Raw genomic sequence first — 20,160 nt, 5'->3', positions numbered from 1 at the left:
GAGCCCTCGTAACGAACGAGATTGGTGATGCACCCACAGTCATTGATGCATGCGGCTTGTGTCTTTGGGAGAATCTTTCAACAGAATCTAGCTTGTAATTATTTTCGCCGCAATTCCACAGTTAAGTTAGCAGAAATTTACACTCCTCTGCGCCCCGTGAACGCACGTGAAGTACCGTGAAGAGGGTGAAAAGTTTCTTCTTGTTGAGGTAACGAGGTAAGTGTTGATGTGAATAGCTTATTCAATATAAGCAGATATAAGCGTGTCTCGATGTGACACTTACTTATTAGTTATGTACTCACAGTCCACTCAGGTTCAATCATTTTAGAACTAGTAATTAAATAATCAAGGATTAGTAAAGTGCGTTCGAGTTGTCTTATCTCTACTAAAATTATTGGGTTTTTTTATTGGGAAAGATTTCCGCAAAGATGTTCTGACTACTGCCGTATTAATATGAAACACGCAAACAATCACAACATTCTATACCATCTACAGCACGGCTTTAGAGAAGGTAAATCCTGTAAAACACAACCGGTGGAGCTGGTCCATAATTTGGCTGACAATATGCAGGGCGGGGGGCAGACAGACGTACTGGTGATGGATTTTAAAGGCGAAACGAATCACTGGATAGAAGCCTTTCTTTCAAATCGAACCCAGCGAGTTGTTATAAATGGTGATCATTCATATGATACTGTCAAGTCAGGAGTCCCTCAAGGCTCAGTCTTAGGGCCATGTCTCTTCTTACTGTACAATGTACATAAATGACCTACCAGAGTCATAATGGACTCAACTGTTCGTCTATTCGCGGATGACTCCCTAATATACCTACATGTAACCATATGATCACAGGTTGACACTGAGACTCTCCAAAATGACCTAAAAAAGTTAGAATTGTAGGAAGAAAAATGGCTTATGGAGTTCAATGTGAAAAAATGCCACTTCCTTTGGTTCACAGAATCCAGTAGTTCATAATAATTATTACACTTCACACGGTGAAGTCCTTGAAACCGTGGACGCAGCAAATCAGCAAAGTGTCTACATGTAGGTGTCACTGGAATCACCACGGTGCAAAGATTGTACATAAAGCGTATCAGTAACTTGGCTTTTTGAGAAGAAACCTAAGAATTAACTCACCTAGCCTCAAATTAAAAAAAAATCTGTGGCCTATAAGAGCTTGGTTCATCCATTACTAGAGTATTTATTAGTGGCAATTTGCGATGCTTACGCTAAGATAATTTGAAGAAACTGGAAATGGTGCAGAGATGTGTGAGCCAGATATGTGTTAGGGGGTGTTTACATGATACCGGCGCGACTTTCATTCCGGTACGAGTTCACTCCAGTTCCCTCTTGTGGCTCTGTATTCGTTTACATGATACCAGCACAAAATCTTGTACCGGAGCGAGTCATACCGGCATCAAACTCGCATGGGGGCGAGTTTTTACATGTAAACACCCCCTTAAACTGATATCTGACAACACATCCAGTGTCAGCGAAATGCTCCAAGAATTACAGTGGGACACCCTTGAAGTGAGAAGGAAAAGGAACATGCTGTCCATTTTTTACAAATCGACAATAGACAAACCAGGATTAACACAATAAACTATCTAACCCCCTGGGGAGTATTAGCCGCCATATAAATAACAAAGCTTATGAGGTCGCGTTTGCATATACAGACCACTACAAATCCTCATATTTTCCTAGAACAATAAGAGAGTAGTATGTCATCATCTTAAGCAGTTAATGCCCCTTCCCTCATGGCATTTGTAAACTACCTTTGAATTGATGGTTTTTACTTAACTGTTTTTATCCATTTATTAGTAGTTTATTGGTTCATTATGCCTGCTGACCGATTTGCAAGAATCGTCATAATTAATGGCAGACACAGACAGATGCAGCCCAAGACATTAATTATACATGCATCACAGGTGTCATGCTTACCTTACACAGTGAAAGAGCAAAAATAATGAATAGTCACAACATGTACACATAATTTGTTTAGGGGCGTGCTAATGCCTCTTATTGTGTTAAATAAACCAGGAAGTTGTTAGCAAAAGTGGAGTTCAGGAAGGGGGTCATCGAGAATTACCATGATCATGATGTGTGAACTTTGCTGTTATACGATGCAATAAACCAATATACACCTGAACATAGCAAAATTCAACAGAACAATAAGGCAACATAAAACATCGAACATAACACATACTGTGACAACCCTGTGCATGGAGAGAAGTTGAATCTCCTGTGAAAAGCAGCTCAGAGTTGACACATCATTCCTCGGTATTGCTGGCAGGGTAAATTGCAGAGTCTGTTTCATATTTATTAGAAAGTGCACCACTACACTGCTTTTGGTGTTCTGATAAGTAGATTAAAAATTATCATATTTGCTAGTGATAGTTTGAATTAATCAACACAACTTCACTTATCTTGGGGAAAACAGTAAAAAAATGTTGAAGAAATCTGGAAGCACATGGAATTCGAGCATGCAAATGAAATTTGAGTCCTGTGCTTGCAATCTTTTCACTTCTAAGCAATTGTGCCATGCCACCAATTACTACACAATATCAAGGCAATCTGATCCACTGACCTACCAAGATGGCACCCAAACCCTGAAATCGCATGGCATCCAGACCGATAACTGCGGGATATCATAAATGGCCTGCAGGACTCCATTACTACATGCATGTATGCATTCTCCTTCCTCAAACACAATGATATCAATTAATCAATATTTGGATGATAATTGAGCCTACATACTGGGCTGCCATGGATACATATACAGCTTACATGTAGTATCAGTTGATCATGATTCCAAGAACTTGGAATGTCATTTCACAACAAGACAAATTGGATAACATTTTCTTGTGATGTGTCCATACTTGTGCAATTGACAGTAGTTCTGTGGAACTGATTCATGAGTGAACCCTCAGGGATCCTTCTAACAACCTTGTGTGTCACGCTGCTTAGTTGCATAATTATAAATTTGTCAAAATGTGCACATTAATCACTTTTCCATTACTGCATGCAGATGCTGCAGCACTGTTAACTGTACCTTGAGCAGTGTTGCTAAGGTCAGGGAAAAGTCAGGGAATTAAATAAATACATTTAAAAGTCAGGGAAATTCTTAATCCAAATCTAATGTCAGTATAAAATGTCAGGATAATAAATTATGTTATTTTCTGGAGAGCTATGAGGTTTGCGAAAGAGTTGCCTAATTGTTGGTAAAAGTACACGTAACATTTTGCAAGAAATGATTTGCAAAAGAGTTTATTCCCAAAAGATGCCACCATTGGTGGTCAGTGTAAATGGGGTTGTGGTCAGGGAAAGTCAGGGATTTTTTTCTTCTTTCTGATCGGGGACAACCTCAGGTACACTGTGTACCTGACATACTGCAGTCAGAACATCTTATTGAACCCATTTCAATTAGTGAATTAAGCAAATAGCTTTAAATGATTCGATTTAGCATGTTCTTTCCAGTAAGCGCCCCCTTAACCCTTGAATCCCTAATATCAAAGAACAAATTCTCCTATCTTGTCCCCCTACTTTTGTTCTAAAAGTACTGGAGAGAAGTTATAAAAATATCAAGAAAATTCACCTTGGGTGATCATATCCTTGACCTTAAGGCTAACGAATAAGCATTGATATTACTAGGAGAAATTTTGTGCTGATCACTGTTAGGGCTTAATAAGGATTGTGCCTGCTTTTGTTACTGTGCATACGTTCTGCACATCTGGAGATACTCAGGTTTCCTATGGGTGGTGCTTACTAATACAGGGATATTTTTGCGTGGTTTAAAACTATGCGGAGAAAGCAGAACTTAGCATGCTCTTCATAATCCAAAAATAAAATTAGGGGACACCATGCATTTTTTAGAGGTAAGAAAGCTTCAATTTTGAAGAAAAACACCATACATTGCTTTGTATTGTACTGTCTTTTAGAATAATTGTTGCTTCTGTTATCGATCTCTAAAAAAATGCTTGGTTAACCCCCAAATCTCTGTTTGGATTTCAATAGCCCTTGCTAGGATCTGCTTTCGCCGCATAGACCCGCATAGACATAAACCACACAAATACACTTCCTTATTAGTACTAGGCACCGTCCTTTTAAAAAGGGTTATTTCTTTTAATATTAGCATCATGCCTTGAGTGTCATTTTGTTAACAAGTGCTCCAGCCTTTTTAAATCAGCTCTCCTAGCTTAATTCCTATACATGTAAATGCCCCATGTTCCAGTATTAAGCACCATGTATGCCATGTTATCATAATTATCAAGAACATGCTGCTTTTATTTGGCTTTCTTTGTTGTAACTGAATTGAATAATACATTGTACTGTCTATCAGAAAGTTACATAAGATTGTACTTGTTTTAAAAAGATATGGAGTATATTTAAGAAAATAATAGCAGAAGCTATTCAAACTATTAGTGAACTTATATCATTACGGCTCTTGGTGTCACAGTTTAAATTATTGTTTATCTAAATTAGTGTTCATTTCCCACATCAGTGTTAAGGGTTTTTTTTGTCAAAAAATAAATAAGTGCACTGTCTCTAATAAGGACCCCCTCTCCAATATAAGTGCCCTCCTAAACTTGAGCTGCCAGAATTGAATTGGCACCCCAGGAGGTATGTTGGATGATTACTAACAGTATTTTCCCACTTATAATTGTTTTGCTCTTAATGCTTACTGTGATACTTCAGCATGTCTGTATATTAACCAGAGCATCATAGACTGAGTTGCCCAATAATATCGTAGAATATTTATTTAGAAGCTTAATTGATATTTTTCTTTTATATTTTTGATTACCTTCTTGGTTCTTCTTCTCCGAACTGCAGTGAATATTTTAATCAGTCAAACTACCTCATGATTTGACACTTCCCACCATATCAATTTTTTTCTATAAAAATAAAATACTATATAGTCAATTACAGTAGTATATGGATATAAGAAAATGCAGGTGTAGAAAGCATACTAAGTATTGGTTTCTAAACACCAGAATGAGCAGTAATTATTTGATGTACAAAAACTTTCACACTTCAGAAATCCATTATTTCCAATTGCAGACACAATTGCAAGTGGAATTAAAAAAAAACTATAAAAAGAACAGGGATTTGTCTTTTCTTCAGCCAAAAACTGTACCATCTTTGTATCTACACATGGCCAAGTTTTATTTTATTCAATATCAATTTTTAACCATGGGTCTGGGACTCATTAAAATTAAAGCAGAACCCCATTAATTCCACTGTAATTTATTGACTAACTGACTCTTAGGACTAAGTATAACAGCCAGTTTCTAGATGCATCACTCATGGAGCTGCAAGTGAAAAAAAATGCATTATCAGCTGATTCTGACCATCAAAAATGTTTATTAGTAAAATGTACAGGTCTGTGAATGAGTTGAAAATGTCAGTCAGTGTAAAGTTCTGTTTAATACTTGAAGCTGTCCTGGGAGAGCTTAGTTTTCACATGTTTCCCCAGGTGACAGTGAGTGTTTATATGCTATAGACAGAGTGTTACCTGCTTTAACCCTTATTATGCAATTTGGTGCACTTGGGTAACCCTGATCTTAGCAGCCCTAATTAAATTTGTGTACCTTTTAAGCATAAGTTAAATGCAGCCATCATTATTCATATATGCCTTTGGTTATCCAGTTAATAAGCTAATGCCAACCAAAATTGTATGTAGATATATAAATTCCAAACACAATTAAACAGCCTCATTCACTTTTGCAGAGACATGCAAAAATTAACGATAAAAACCGACGTTTCAGTGTCTTCATGACGACATTGTCAAGTGAAAACTTCCAATGAATTTGTATTTTATTTTGGAAGCAGTTTCTGCGGGAAAGGTTTCCAACACTGACACTGTTTCAATGTCATTAAATAATAGACATTAATTTGAATAATTGATCATCAATAATTGCTGTTTTTAGGATGGGTGGCTTTTTTTGTGGTAAATAATAATATATAAAACATGTGCATCCTATTTACATACACAACATGTGGATTGGCTATAGGTTGAAATTTCAGTGGAGAAACTAACTAAAGGTGTTATTGGTGGAGATTTTTAAGTGCAGTGTTGGATAATAAAATTGTCTAGTTGAATAATTAAGTAACAGGAAATGATTGCATAAAATTTAGTTGTGGATAGGGAGGGGTCAGGGGGCATTGTGCACATAAAAGTTTCACTGTCAATTATGGGCGGGGGGGGGGGGGGGAGTCATGTATTTCAATAAGGCTTGGCTGAACACTGACTCCCCCCCCCCCCCCCCTCCCCCTAACCCTAAAAATTATTTAACACTCTCTTAGAAGTCATAAATTATCAGGCGTTATACCATCCATAAGAAAAAAAAAGTAATTATGGTCATCAAATCATCTTCAACTGGCATTTCTTGCAAAATGAAATCAGCAAGATCTTATGGCTTTTAGAAATTATCTCTTGGTTGTTTCTAATGAAATGTTCTCGCTCATGCTTGCTGGGTATGGGATGATTATAGCGAACTCAGCATTATGGATCTCACTGGCTATTTATTATCTCAAATACAATGCACACTCATGGAATTATTGTCAAATAATTATGTACATAAAGGTGTGGTTGTAAGGTCCAAGTGAACATTTTAGCCTATGTATGTGCCCATTGTGGTTTATTTCCTTGAACTCTGATTTTTGATTATGTTTTTGTCATGAAATGTTGCCTCTAATGACCTCATGTTAGTTTATGCTCCCCTCTTCTGCTTTCTCCATTAATTTTTGTTTGTCTTCTGTGTTTTAATGATTCTGAGCAGCAGTAATTAACAGACAGTCACACCAAAGACAAAAAAAAATTGTGTACTTTAAAAACCAACCTTAAAGCATATGAATAAATTTCCACAGCCAGTGAGCATACTGCACATGTAATGAACAGTTAGGGTACATGCATGTTGCAATTCGTGGCGACTTCTTAACTGACCCTCTTATCACATCTAATGAATACTTTAACAATTTCTTGCTATACTGTATATGTTATTAGACTCAAAGTCTGCATTTAATATGGTGCAATCGGCTGTGCACGCTAAATGTGTCTCCCCCCCCCCCCCCCCCCTGGCAAAAAAAAAAAATTCAAGGGTACTAAATTTAATGTTCAATGATGCAGTATGTATGTACATGTAGGACTATGGTGTCATCAGATACACAGTAGTGTACCCGTACATTAGACTGATTTCTTTGGTATTTTGAAATTGCTCCTTTCTTGTATGCTACCTGTACAGTGTAATTCACAACAATTGTATTAAACACATATTAAGCAAGAGTGCAGGTCGACTTATGTGTAAACCAATTGGTTTTTACATATATGGCATGCATTGAGTTTAACTGTAAAATTGTTTGCTCACTTTTTTAATTACCATGCATCTCCTAATTGAGACCTCAGGCCTGAAAATACATGTGTATTAATTAAGTGGCCTCTTGAGTAATAACTTAAAGGCAAATAAATTTTTAGAAATTGCCTCATCACATAAGGTTTACTTAATATGCAACCTCGTATTTCCTCATATTTTCAAATCAAATACAGAAATTAATGTACATGTATATGTTGTAACCCTCGGCCCCAGCGCATCAGAAGCCAGGCCAGACCGGGGGAAGACCAGGGCGAAAACCCAGCCTGATAGCTGCAGTGAGCTTGGCCACAAGCCGGGCTTTGGTGGGGTTAATGCCAGAATCATAACAGAATCATAATCACATAAGCATAACGATATAAAGAAAAAAATCTGATCTTTTCTTTATGTCGTTATGTCATTATGTCGATAATGTGAACCAGGCTTTACTGGCAAGGGTTAGCTTTAGTTTGTCGTTAAAAATGGTATCCTTTCCAAATTCTTTGAATCCATTCTACACAATTAAAGTATCTTGGAGCCATAATTACCGGAAAACAAGGTCAGCTACATCTGATTTACCTGCCTTGGTGTTAGCAGATTTTGCCACTTTCAATAAACTTTGTGGTGTCACTAGTCAAACCTGCTATTTAACCGACTTAATTTTCTTTTATTAGGGAAAGATGCAGAATGCGTGTGATGAAAGTACAACGGTCTCCTCGGCACAGGTTACACAGAACGATAAAATAACGACCACTACAAAAACGCCTTATATATGCAACCAGTGTGGGAAATCATTTACCCAAGCGGGAAGACTACGCGTGCATAAAAGATCACACATTGGTGAAAAGCCTTATACATGCAAACAATGTGGTAAGAGTTTTAGAAGTGCATCCTACCTGAAGTCACACGGAAGGATTCATACTGGAGAGAAGCCCTACTCATGTCAACAGTGTGGCAAGTGTTTTACTTTTGAAGTTGCGCTACGCTCACATACCAGAGTACATACTGGAGAGAAACCTTATTCATGCAAGGGGTGTGGGAAGTGTTTTGCCTTTTTATCAAACCTTCGGGTACATGCAAGAACTCATAATGGGGAAAGGCCTTACTCTTGCAAGCTGTGTGGTAGGTGTTTTTCCCAAGTGGGTCACATGCGTAAACATGAAAGATTGCATGCAGGGAACAAACCTTATACATGCAAGAAATGTGGGAAATGCTTTGCCACATCAGGATATTTAGCAAAACATGAAAAAACGCACATGGGCCTAAAACCTTATATGTGTGAGCAATGCGGAAAAAATTTTGCCAGCAAAAGAAATTTGAAGAAGCATACAATAACACACCAGGAAGAGAAACCATATGCATGCAATCAGTGCGGTAAGCAGTTTTTCAGGGAAGAGTGTCTGAGACTGCATAGTAGAACACACACGGGTGAAAAGCCTTACACATGCAAGCATTGTGGCAAGTCTTTTTCTCAAGCATCAAATTTGCACAAACATTCGAGAACACATACTGGAGAAAAGCCTTACACATGCGCGCATTGCGGCAAGTGTTTTAACGAAGCAGTAGTTCTTCGAAGTCATGAACGAACACACACTGGTGAGAAGCCTTATAAATGTAAGGAGTGCGATAAGTGTTTTTCGTCTTCATCAAATCTCACTAAACACCAAACATTGCACTCTGGAAAGAAGCCTTACGTTTGTACGCATTGTGGAAAGTGTTTTAGATGCTCAGGCAGTCTCCGTCAGCATACAAGAGTACATACAGGAGAGAAACCCTATGCATGCAAACAGTGCGGAAAAGCTTTCGCTCGTGCTTCGCAACTTCGGACGCATACGAGAACACACACTGGAGAAAAGCCTTATGCATGCAAGCATTGCGGCAAGTGTTTTACCCTGGCAGCAACTCTTCGAACTCATGTACGAACACACACAGGGGAGAAGCCTTACACGTGCAAGCAGTGTGACAAATGTTTTGCTCAACCATCACATTTGCGTTCACATGAAAGAATCCACACAAGGATGAAGCGCAGCATATGCCAGGAATGTGGGGATTCTTTTAATCAGGAAAAATCTACTGTTACAAAGCACAGTGACACAGATACAGTATGCCATACTCGTGTCCTATGTGGAAAGTGCCAGGGAAGCTCTCCTCAGACAAGCGCGGATATAAACAACTGTTCTCAACGTGATAACACGTCTGACTTAACACAGCTTTCTGAGGAGCATGACTCCAGTGTGACTGAAAGACACATCTGCTGGATTTGTCAGGAGGAATTTCATGACGAGGTCAGCCTTATTGAACATTATGACAGTCATCAACATGGCAACGCGTCTGAATTAACATCTCTTTCAGAAGAGCATGACTCCAGTGTGACTGAAATACACATCTGCTGGATTTGTCAGGAGGAATTTAATGACATGGTTAGCCTTATTGAACATTATAACAATCATATGCAGTCACCTGAATAAATTCAATTAAGGTCGGTGCCTACTAATACCGAAGTATTTTTGCGCGTTTTATGATTCTGCAGAAAAGCAGATCTTAGCAAGGGCGGTTGAAATCCAAAAAGAAAATGGGGGGTAACCACGCAGTTTTTAGAGATAATTATGCAATAATTGTTCTGAAAAACAGTAAAATACAAAGCAATGTATGATCGGTGTTTTTTTGTTTTTATTTTTGTTTTTTGTTTTTTCAAATTGAAGCTTTATTATCTCTTAAAAATGCACGGTTATTCCCAGTTTTCGTTTTGGGGACCAAAAGCACTTGCTAAGTTCTGCTTTCTCTGCATAGTTCTAAACCGCGCAAAAATATCCTGTATTAGTAGGCACCACCCATAGGAAATACAAGTATCTCGAGATGCGCAGAACGTATGCACAGTAACAAAAGTAGGCACCGTCCTTAATCTGAACATGATAACATGTCTGAATTAAGATCACCTTTACCGAAGGACGACTTTAGTGTAACTAAAGACCCAAGTGTTGCGTTTGTAAGTATAACGTAAGCGAGCAAAGAGCAAAATGTCTGTGCGTATTATATGTAAAACCATCGAATAAGAGTTTTACAATAACTGTCCAAATTCCCGCGCGCTGATTGGCTCGTAGCTATTGTCTATAAGAGTACAGACAACAAAAACAACGTTAGATGTAGCGCGCGCTTTCTCAACGAAAGAAATAGCAAATTCCGCTCGTCCTTTTTCCATGTTATTGTAAAAAACAAATCGACGGCAGTTTTCTATGGTCTATACTCTTATAGACCATAAAATGACGCCATTTAATGTTCAAAATTTGGCAGTGAAGCCACTCGCCTCTGGCTCGTGGTTCCACTTGAGTTTTGAACATTTTTGACGTCATTTTATGGTCTATAAGAGTATAGACCATAAAAAACTGCCGTCGATTTGTTAAATTTATTATTCCACTACGAAAATACTTTGTTATTTTGGTTTCTCTTCTTCTGGTGAGAGTGTTGAAATACACCCAGCATTATCTGTCCATCCAGCTGTCATCAGTACATGGCGCGTGCGAATGACGTAAACAACGCGGAAAGCGAGTGGAATGTCGTTGCCCGTTTTCGCTCTGTTCTAAACCGGTCGAACCGGGACACTACAGTGTGTTACGGTCTTGTATTTTGCGCGTTCTCTTGACCTCATTTTGTGAAATGGCATAGTAGTGGATTAATTAAAATATTTATTAATCCACCTCAGGAAACCCGGCTTTTTCTGGAAATGTGGGAATTTGGAGAACAGAAATTGAGAAAAGTTTCCCCCAAATGACCGTTCTTGCCCTATATTTTTCTGCAATCTTATTGGCTTGTGCAGGTGAGCCATTAAATTTGATTGGTTATTATTATTATTTCATTTTCATTTTGAAGGGCTAAGAAAGGATGCGATTTAGAGCAAAAAATGGTGCGATTCGTGAATAAGTCGCACTGTTGAGAACCAATCAGATTGCAAGGATCGCTGGTGATTTTAAAATGGGTGCAATAAAAGCCCTAACTAGCTTTGGTACATTAATATTTGGACAAGCATGTCCATATGTCATGTTTATGGATGTGGAGATTTGAGCATTTTTGAGTAAATGAAATTTACCCTTGCAGTCTAGGTAATATTTTATTCTGTTTTATGGTACTGTATACATCCGATTACAACCCCCAAATATCAGACACTGAAATCTTTGCGATAATAAGCCTCCCTCCTCTCCACGGGCCCAAGATATATACGTAAGCCCATGGACTGTGCTCTATTACTAGTTGCAATTGTATCGGTAGACCTCTCGGTTTAAGAGATCTACTGATGTATTGATCTATTGTGATTAATAGACTTAGCTCCCGTTTACAAAATGTAATGAATTTAATTGTTTTTTCATGTGAATAAAGACTAGAACTGTGTTAGCTTTCAGTACCACTTTCAAGCCATTTCGAGTAAAAGATGCCGATCAAAACCTGTCAACACTTATCCATATTAGGAACAAATATAAGAACAGATGGGGCAACATTTAAGGTGGCTCTCCCTTTTCCCTGAAATCGTGCCCGACTGTATCACAAACATGGACGCTCTCGGCTCCCCTGTCACTGTTTCTTTGTTCTGTTTCTGTTAAATTAAAATGACATGGTTCGTTATCCGCCTTGTGGACCCGTCTGAGCAGCCGAGAATGACAAGGAATGACTATAATCGTAGCGCCACACTAAACTGGGCAAGGTACCAGGTGTTTCTTTTCTACGCGAAAAAAAATTCGCTCATCGTGGTGTAACGTTTTGTGTGGCCAATATAGCCGCACGTCTCAAGTCCACCGATTAAAGATGGTTCTTTCCAATATAGAGGTATTTTGCGAGTTAATGACAATGCAGGAAAAGAAGATCTAAGCTGTGGAAATCCAAAAAGAGATAATCGGGGTAGCAAGGCAGGTTCAGAGATAATTAAGCAAAAAATCTATGTAAACAGCTTTCAAACACATAACAATGTATGGAGTTTTTTCCAAGTTGAAGCTTAATTATCTCCGAAAATGCGTGGTTACCCCCCACTTCTCTGTTTGGAATTTTTCAGAGAAAATAAAGCAACAGTAATTCTAATGTATTAGGCAAGCCTAAAAGCGGAGCTCCACAATTATGTTTTTAATGACATACAATTTTTTTAATGACGTATAAGTTCGTTTGTCGATAGATCTGTCCGGGCCCACTAAACTGATGCTATAGAAAAAAAGCGAGAAAAAAAAGGATCATAATGTTATTTTCTTGTTGTCTTCAGCTTTAAAAACCAAAACAATGTGTCATTTTTTTTTTCAAATTGAAGCTTAATTAGCTCTGAAAAATGTGTGGTTAACCCTAATTTTTCGTTTGGATTTCAATAGCCCTAGCTAAGATATTTTCCCGAATGGTCGTTAACCGCACAAAAACACGGCCACCGTCCTGAGGAAATTAGAGGTTCTCGTACCATCCCGAGATGCGTAGTAACAAAAAGTGGCACTGTCTTAAATATGTAATCTCCTTCCATCTGGTGTAACTGCTTATCAAACAGTTTCCCGTTAACCACCCTTTAAGGGGAAGCATCATGGGGTTTTTGACCTCTTTTGTTAAAAATGGTAAAATAAGACCTTCACTTTGCTACAAAATACTTCTAGAACAACGAGATGAGAGAAATCAACTCAATTCTTGACAGGAACAACTCGTACTCTGTTCTAGCGCATTTTGGAAACAAAAATACGAAAACTTGAAAAACATTGGCCCAACTTTTTTCAAGTCTCAATCCATTGTGACCTACTTTGTCTCTGGCCAGAGGCACTAATCACCAGTTTTATTGCACTAGGGTGATAATTTATAACAAAACTAGACAATTTATTTTGTTTCTGTTGTCAAGACAAACATTTTTGGGTTTGAAATGACATCAAACTTTCGTGTTACTTCCCCTTTAAATGTTCTGAACCTTAATCGCCGATATAGTCCAACGAAATGCTCCTAACATCGCAGCAAGTTTACTGTGACTAAATCACAAACCTAAAAACCTTTTCGGCAGTTTGGCAGACATACAGATGGCTTCGGGGACGTAACATGGGAACTGTTTCCTTTTTTTTTTTTTTTTTTTTTTAATCCTTTGGTGTTGTCGGAAAGCAGGTGCTACAGCAGTAAATAGCGGGTATTTGATATGTTGAAATTTATTTGTCGAAAAGAGCGTTTGACCTAGCAGCGAGGTTCCGACTGTCGCTTCTATCCGTTATTTTTCAGCGTAGAGAAGCGACAGTCGGAAAAAACGTCTGCGTTCGCAGGCTACCTTTAATCTCAATTACAAAAGAAATTAAATTAATCAGTTGTATTTAATAAATAAATTGAATGAAATTAATAATGGGTTTATCGATCAGTTTTTGTCCTCATTTCTCGAAGTACCAAGCTTTGAACTATCTTCACAAAACGCAAAAACTCGGGAATCTTCTCGGCTATTACTTCCGGTTCCAAGTCTTCACTGCTGAGCAACTCGTCCCACCCTCTACAGTGCAGATGGAGGTCAGTCTGCCAGGTGACAGAGCAACGTACAGTTAGTTACAATTTTAGCAAGACCTCAAGCTATAGGCTAAGGGCACATTCTTTTGGGACTCTTAAGACCATAGTAAAATAGATAACAGTAACAAACGAGGCGAAAAGATCAATTATTTAATTTTAACAACTCACTCTCTTTTTTTTTTTTTTTTGGATTTTAATAGTTTTTTTTTCCATTTTATTTTACAGATTCACAAATGAAAACAATACTACAGAACACACACACACGCCCATACATCTACAAAGGACAGTAATTAGGGAGCTACGAAGCGTAATTATTATGGCTATCATTATTATTTTTGTTTCTTTTTATGAGCACCAAATATCAATCGTGGTGTTTGCTGATGTACTTGCCCCATTTATTTAAATGAATAGCTACGTTGTCTGGAGATTTATCCTGTGATTAAGCGATTTTAATTTCGAGCTAATAAACTACTTTAACTCTAGGCTTGCAACAAATACTTTAAAGCTGGAACTCTCTTGATTTTAACGTTTGTCGCAACCTGAATAGGGTGTTGTCCGTACGGCAAATTATATGGACTTAAAATAAATATTGCATTACCACAAAGAAATTAAAAAAGCTACTTTAAGGGAGCGAGTGATGAGCTAAACTGCGCTTCAGGAACATTCTCAATTGGTTAAGATCATGACCAGTTTCTCTTTGGCCACTGCCGTTAGAAATGAAAACTGAACGGATCGATTGGATAAAACAGTATGAAAGTTTAGCTCAGCAGAGTGAAAGTTTAGCTCATTATTTTATCATTATCATCATCGTCATAATCATTATTATTATTATTATTATTATTATTATTATTATTATTATATTCATTTATTTATTTATTTTTATTTTCAAATGATATTGTCGAAACAGATGGTCAAACCACTAGTGTGGCTTATCTTAAAACCATCTCAGATTTATGGACTGGCTTTTGTAGGTGAGATTTGAAAGAAATTAATGATACCATTTTGAGCATTTACCACTTGCAGAACTGCTAAACATAAGGAGATCATTTCAAGGCTTAAGTCTTCGCTGACAAATTGCTCCATTACTGAGTTAGGCTCGATTGACAGCCGCTGTTTGGGAAATAATCCCACGTAGCCGGACCTGAGGATGCAGCGGAAATCGAGCCTAGTTAGCAGATGGCTTTGATTACCTGGTGTTTAGAAGATTAATGCCAGTTTTCAAGGGAAAATACCGTTATAAGTGGCCACAACTGAACTAACTCACATACCGATGTTCTGTTCTCCTCTGTTTTCTCGTCGCATTCTCGTGAGCTTTTCTCTGAGAGTATGACTGCGAACCCTTGGCTGATTTCTTACAGACACCGCTTGGAACATCGATTATGAGTTAAGTGAAAACCCTCTAGTATATTCATCTCTGGCGGACAGAGTTCAAGGCTATCGCCATCGGTCAAAGCAAATTCAGACAAGTATCTTGACACTCGTCGTAGTCACAAATCTGCACATTAATTTATTCATTAAACTCTGCCCTCTCCTAGAAGGGATGTATTGTGCCGATTGTCTTCAACAAAAGCGGCCTAATTCAGTAAAATCTATTATTGGCGTGTATATCACGAGGGAGAGGACCCCCTCATCCCTACCTATGTGACGTGAAATCGTCATTTGATTTATTGATTATAAACCTGGATTAAATTCTGCTCTCCTTATGGCGGCCATATTGTTTACAAGTTTTAGACTCAACTACGCCGTTTTCGAAAAGAAAATTAACCCTTTTGAAGCGGTAAATAGAACAAATAACTTCTAAGAAGCATTCGACAGTTAAAACGGTGTAAATTGGAGAGTTCCTGGCGAAGGAATCATGCTTTGTTTGACAATTTTAGAACCACAAAGCGCGAAGGAAACGGGTCACTGATAAGCATGAAGTTATGAGAAAGTAATTTCTGGTATGATTTCCAGTCTGACACAACCATAAAATACCACGCAGTCTTTCTGAATAAAACTGTTCATCACGTCATGACTAGTCATACGTTTTCCGAAAACAATTTCCGGTATGATCTCGAGCACCGTAACGCAATATTTCAATTGCGAATGGAGAATAGCTTCAGTAAAAGTTTGCGGTTTTATTAGATAGTTTAAAAAATCTGCGAAGCATACCATGGGAATAAATGAGGCCACATTAAGCACCCCGTGAAAATGCCAAAAGGGGCATCTTGTTTATTTTCAGAATAGATTTGTAGCATCAGCAAATTGACTCAGTTTAATTTCACCTATAATATTTTATTATGTTTTATTTTATTTGACAACAATTCCGCTGAAACGACAGACAGTTAAGGAGAGTGGAGGCATCCCTGACTCACATTTCTAAATGGTTCCAACCGATTCGTTAAGAAGCCATTAATTGATTGTTTATCGCTACACTCTCAATACCTTTGATTACACACACAGTTCGCAGGTACGTTCATCTTAGTTTCTTTTTGTTCCCTGTTTGCTGGGTTTGGTCGAAATAATTCATCCGTTCTTTCGTAACTAAAGCTTCCTTTTGGAATAAAAATAAAAGAACTGACCACTCGTCAGCTTAGTTGCGAAAGAAGTTCTTGTGCCTTCAACTTATTAAACCGACAAATGATCCATTTACCTAAAATATACGATCACAGTTCTTCCATTGTGCATATGCAACACATACATATTCGAATCAAACCACTATGCAGGATGTTTATCCCAGGGGAGGGGAGGTACACCCCTAAAATAACCATTATATAGGTTTGTCCGGTGCCACTTTTTGGTAGGGTATGGATTTTTTTGACCTGGAATTGAGTATGGTTTGCACAAGTAAACTGGGGTTGGAGGGGCTACACAACCCCTAGTTATTTGTTTTAATTACCGCTTTCATCTTTACCTTTTCTATATTTATTGAAACGGGCCAACATGATTTGCATTTGGAGGGTTTGTTGGGTCTAAAATAGGGTATTGATGCAAGGTACTGGTCTAAAATAGGGTAAAGGTTTCAAGAAGCGCGCCACACACACACAGCCACTCATCCACCCAAATTTGGGAGAATTAGCCACGGTGCGGTTGTTTGTCACATGAAACTTCTTTGATAGCCTAGCTCTAACGGGAATTCAATAGCTTTGAGATGAAACACCCGAACTAGTAATCGGAAGGTTATAGGTTCGATTCCTTTTGGAAAAGCTGGGACTTCGTTTTGCCAAGTATGCCTATCCTGTGTCAGTGACCGAATAACACTGCATTCTCATTTATCTACCAGGCGTTAACTGTACTATCACATTTGTTGCACTACTAATGTAACAAACAATACATGGTTGACAACAGAAAACGAAATGGGGGAGAGTGCACACCACGTACATACATAGGCCTCTATCAATAATAACTTTGTATGTCTACTTTTACTATATATAGGGTCAGCTTCCATTGTTCTTTAGAGTAAAATCCCTTTCTAGATATTTTAAAAAAGGCATGCAATTTGAGAGTTCTGGTAACTTTGTTGAACTGTTAAGTGGCCGTGTTTAAGTCAGGGTTCACAAACTAAATATTTTTCATTAACAACTGTAAGGGATTTACTAGTTTAAAGTACAGAAAGAAGACTCTGCAGTTCCCAATGACTTGCATTTAAATTATGCTAATTAAAATAAAGGTGTTGTTTGAGGAGAGGGTACGACACAAACAAACGGATTGTGATATGCGACCAAGTTTAGTTAAATAATCGCAACAACAATTCCGCCTGTCTTTTACACACGGTTGAAATTCTATAACCTCTCTTGACTGTCACATCTGATCTCTAAACAGTGGATAAAAATAACTTACATCATATGGTTCGGAAACTAATAGTAAATTGAAACTAAACATCAAGGGGCAGCAGAGGGATTGGACGAAAACAGTAGTTGTTGTATCAACAACAAGAGTTTATTTGTATTGCTATTTATAAAAATAGTATTGCATTAGACAAAAAGCGTGATAAATCACGTTGACAATGATACAGCAATAATAAAATGAAAGAGGTCAATTAATTAATTAATTAATTAATTAATTAATTAGTTAATAAATTAACAATAAGGTTGTTTCCTGGAAAGCTAGAATTGAACTTTAAATTGCTACGATCAAAAACCTTTTTCCTTTTACACAAATGGAAATTGCTGGTGATAATTTATGTCACTCTTAAAAGTAGAAAGCAAGTACTTCCTACCGCTCAAAAGAAGTTTCAAGAGAAATTTCCTCAACTTCAAACTGATTGTAGGGAAATATACTCCTTACTGTTTACAGTTACAATTAAAACTTAGATTCGGAAATTCCAATATAAAATGTTGAATAATATAGTTTTTACAAATGAAAAGTTGTTTAGGTTAAAAATGATGGATTTGCCGTTATGTACTTTTTTTAAACGGGAAATTGAGTCCATTGAACATGTATTTTTCTATTGCGACGTGACGATGATCTTTTGGGAAGCCTTGTGCTCTTGGCTTGGTAACTATAAAATTGGGGTACAACCTTGTACATTAATAGACATTTTGTTTAGAGCATTTAAATCATCTGATATTGACAGCTAAATTGTATATTTACAAGTGTAAGTTGAATAACATACATCCTAATTTGCGAGTTCATAAGGCCAAGATCAAGACTGTATATCTAGTGGAGAAAAAAATAGCAAGAAGGCGGAACAAATTAATAAAACATTTCAAGAAATGTCAAAGGTTTTGGCATATGTAGACTCGTTCATTGGGTGTCCTCCAATGTGTCCCTCCGTATTTTATGTCTTGTTTATTTCTTTTTTGTTGTATGCTTAATGTAAACGTGTGACTAGCATAACACTTTAAGAATGTATCAATCCGAAGTTTAGTGTTCTTACTCAGTTGTAATTAACAGTGTAATTTGCTTCAGTGTTGTAACTAGCATTGCAATTTGTTCCAGTATTGTAGTTTGTAGCTTAATTTGTTTCTTGATTGTATCTTAGTTTGTAGTTAGTGATCGTAATCGTTGTATCTGTTAATTATTAGTGAGAGATCAATAAATGTCGTTAAATTACAAAAAAAATTGCTGGTAATAAAAGAAGTGAAATTGCTTTGCTAGTAGTTTCTAAGCGAGCTTCGATTTCTTATCTACCGCTCGCAGTTGTGTTATTTTGTTCTCTTCTGATCTATACATCTTTCCTTTACTTATGTTTTCATACCCGCGACAAAAGTTAGAGAGTAAATGTTACTACTACTGCATCAAAAATTTGAGAACCGAAGCGATAGATTTGTTAACAGAGAGATTTACAATCGCGTTTACAGGCAAGCGTGAAACTCGCGCTGACGTTTTCTTGAAAAGATGAGTACATGGATGCAAAACAAGATTGATCTTCGATGGTAACGGAAAACTTATCATTTTATTGAAGAACTGAAAACGGCGAGCGGCAAATAAAGGATAAACATGGTCACGTGGTCATTTCTGCCGTTTGTCGTAAACGTAAATCTAAATCTCTCTATTGTCTTGGGCTACGTACAATACAAAAAAATATATTTGTCTAGGTTTATCTAATTAGATAAGTAATGGAGCCTTGACTTACAGTAGTTTCATAAGGAATTTTATTAATAGTAACCCTATAATACTCAGAAACGTTCGAGGAATATTTAGTGTTTAACTCATTAATAATATTAATGGCCCCATAATATTAGACAGGCCATCAAACGTGTGTGCACCGCTGTATCTGAAGCTTCCCTGCTATTTCGATGCTCTTTTCAGGAGGCAAACGCAGCAAATCACGGTTTCTATTACTGCGTTCCTTTTCTTTTTCTTGCAGGTGGCTAGGTTGTTTATCACCAGTGGTGGTCCATTCTACTCATTTCGTCCCACAGCAGTTTTGGTGATCCTAGAGCGAAGCAAAATTTTTCTATGTTCACCATCAATTTAAATCCACTTTGTAATTCACCTTCTCGAACTCATTAATAATTCATCAAAAGAAAACAAAGAAAATCACTACCGTGACCGTGGTTTGGATATGTGATCCTAATTACCATAAAATTTTGCCAACTTTAGCTTTGAATTTCTCCAAGAATTATTGCTCATTTGAGAAGCCATATCAAACACTCGAAAGTGAGTTTCATCAGATATCCAAACACCTCGAAGTCGTTTAAAAAAACTCGGCTGCGCCTCGCTTTTTCAACCTACTTCTCAGTGTTTGGATATCTGATGAAACACGCTTTCTCGTGTTTGATATATTACGTCAAATGTTGGCATTCCCTTCAGAAGAAGAACATTTTGGACTGAAGAGGAGAACTAGACAAAACAAGCTTTTTGTCCCAAATTATGAGGCAGAAATGACTAAAAACTACTGTTTCTC

The 20,160-nt window shown here is 37.4% G+C and overlaps 2 protein-coding genes, 2 long non-coding RNA genes and 1 pseudogene across 6 annotated transcripts in view; 1 reads left to right on the top strand and 4 right to left on the bottom strand.

Annotated features, from left to right (window-relative positions):
- LOC146453688 (uncharacterized) overlaps nucleotides 1-13,509 on the bottom strand; it is a 104,165-nt gene extending 90,656 nt beyond the window's left edge. Inside the window, exon 1 of the long non-coding RNA XR_014859449.1 lies at nucleotides 12,929-13,509. This is a non-coding gene — a long non-coding RNA (uncharacterized LOC146453688). The remainder of the gene's footprint in view (nucleotides 1-12,928) is intronic.
- The window catches only part of LOC146453683 (uncharacterized), a 263,424-nt pseudogene that overhangs the window by 148,157 nt on the left and 95,107 nt on the right, over nucleotides 1-20,160 (bottom strand). The gene's annotated exons all lie outside the window — the stretch shown is intronic.
- On the top strand, nucleotides 49-11,729 carry LOC146453689 (uncharacterized). 2 transcript variants are annotated; one of them, XM_085096294.1, is made up of 2 exons: nucleotides 49-208; nucleotides 8,018-11,729. In XM_085096294.1, exon 2 carries the CDS (start codon nucleotides 8,024-8,026, stop codon nucleotides 9,809-9,811), a length of 1,788 nt encoding a protein of 595 aa, XP_084952420.1. In that variant the 5' UTR covers nucleotides 49-208; nucleotides 8,018-8,023; the 3' UTR covers nucleotides 9,812-11,729. The 2 variants fall into 2 exon arrangements, with proteins under 2 accessions (XP_084952420.1, XP_084952419.1); XM_085096293.1 differs by having other exon boundaries at nucleotides 49-216.
- LOC146453685 (uncharacterized) overlaps nucleotides 16,138-20,160 on the bottom strand; it is a 43,652-nt gene continuing 39,629 nt past the window's right edge. The window contains exon 2 of the long non-coding RNA XR_014859451.1: nucleotides 16,138-16,243. This is a non-coding gene — a long non-coding RNA (uncharacterized LOC146453685). The remainder of the gene's footprint in view (nucleotides 16,244-20,160) is intronic.
- Nucleotides 17,729-20,160, bottom strand: part of LOC146453687 (tetratricopeptide repeat protein 28-like) — an 11,126-nt gene continuing 8,694 nt past the window's right edge. The window contains exon 2 of the mRNA XM_085096271.1: nucleotides 17,729-19,689. Coding sequence (XP_084952397.1) covers nucleotides 19,660-19,689 — 30 coding nt within the window. The 3' untranslated portion in view covers nucleotides 17,729-19,659. The remainder of the gene's footprint in view (nucleotides 19,690-20,160) is intronic.

This window comes from Pavona decussata, unplaced genomic scaffold, assembly GCF_977016875.1.
Source record: "Pavona decussata unplaced genomic scaffold, jaPavDecu1.1 SCAFFOLD_324, whole genome shotgun sequence".
NCBI lineage: Eukaryota > Metazoa > Cnidaria > Anthozoa > Scleractinia > Agariciidae > Pavona > Pavona decussata.
This window is presented reverse-complemented; position numbering and strand designations above follow the sequence as displayed.

What these genes read in the sequence shown, in the direction of transcription:
- LOC146453689 (XM_085096294.1), top strand. Translation starts at nt 8,024, where the DNA reads ATGCAGAATGCGTGTGATGAAAGTACAACGGTCTCCTCGGCACAGGTT.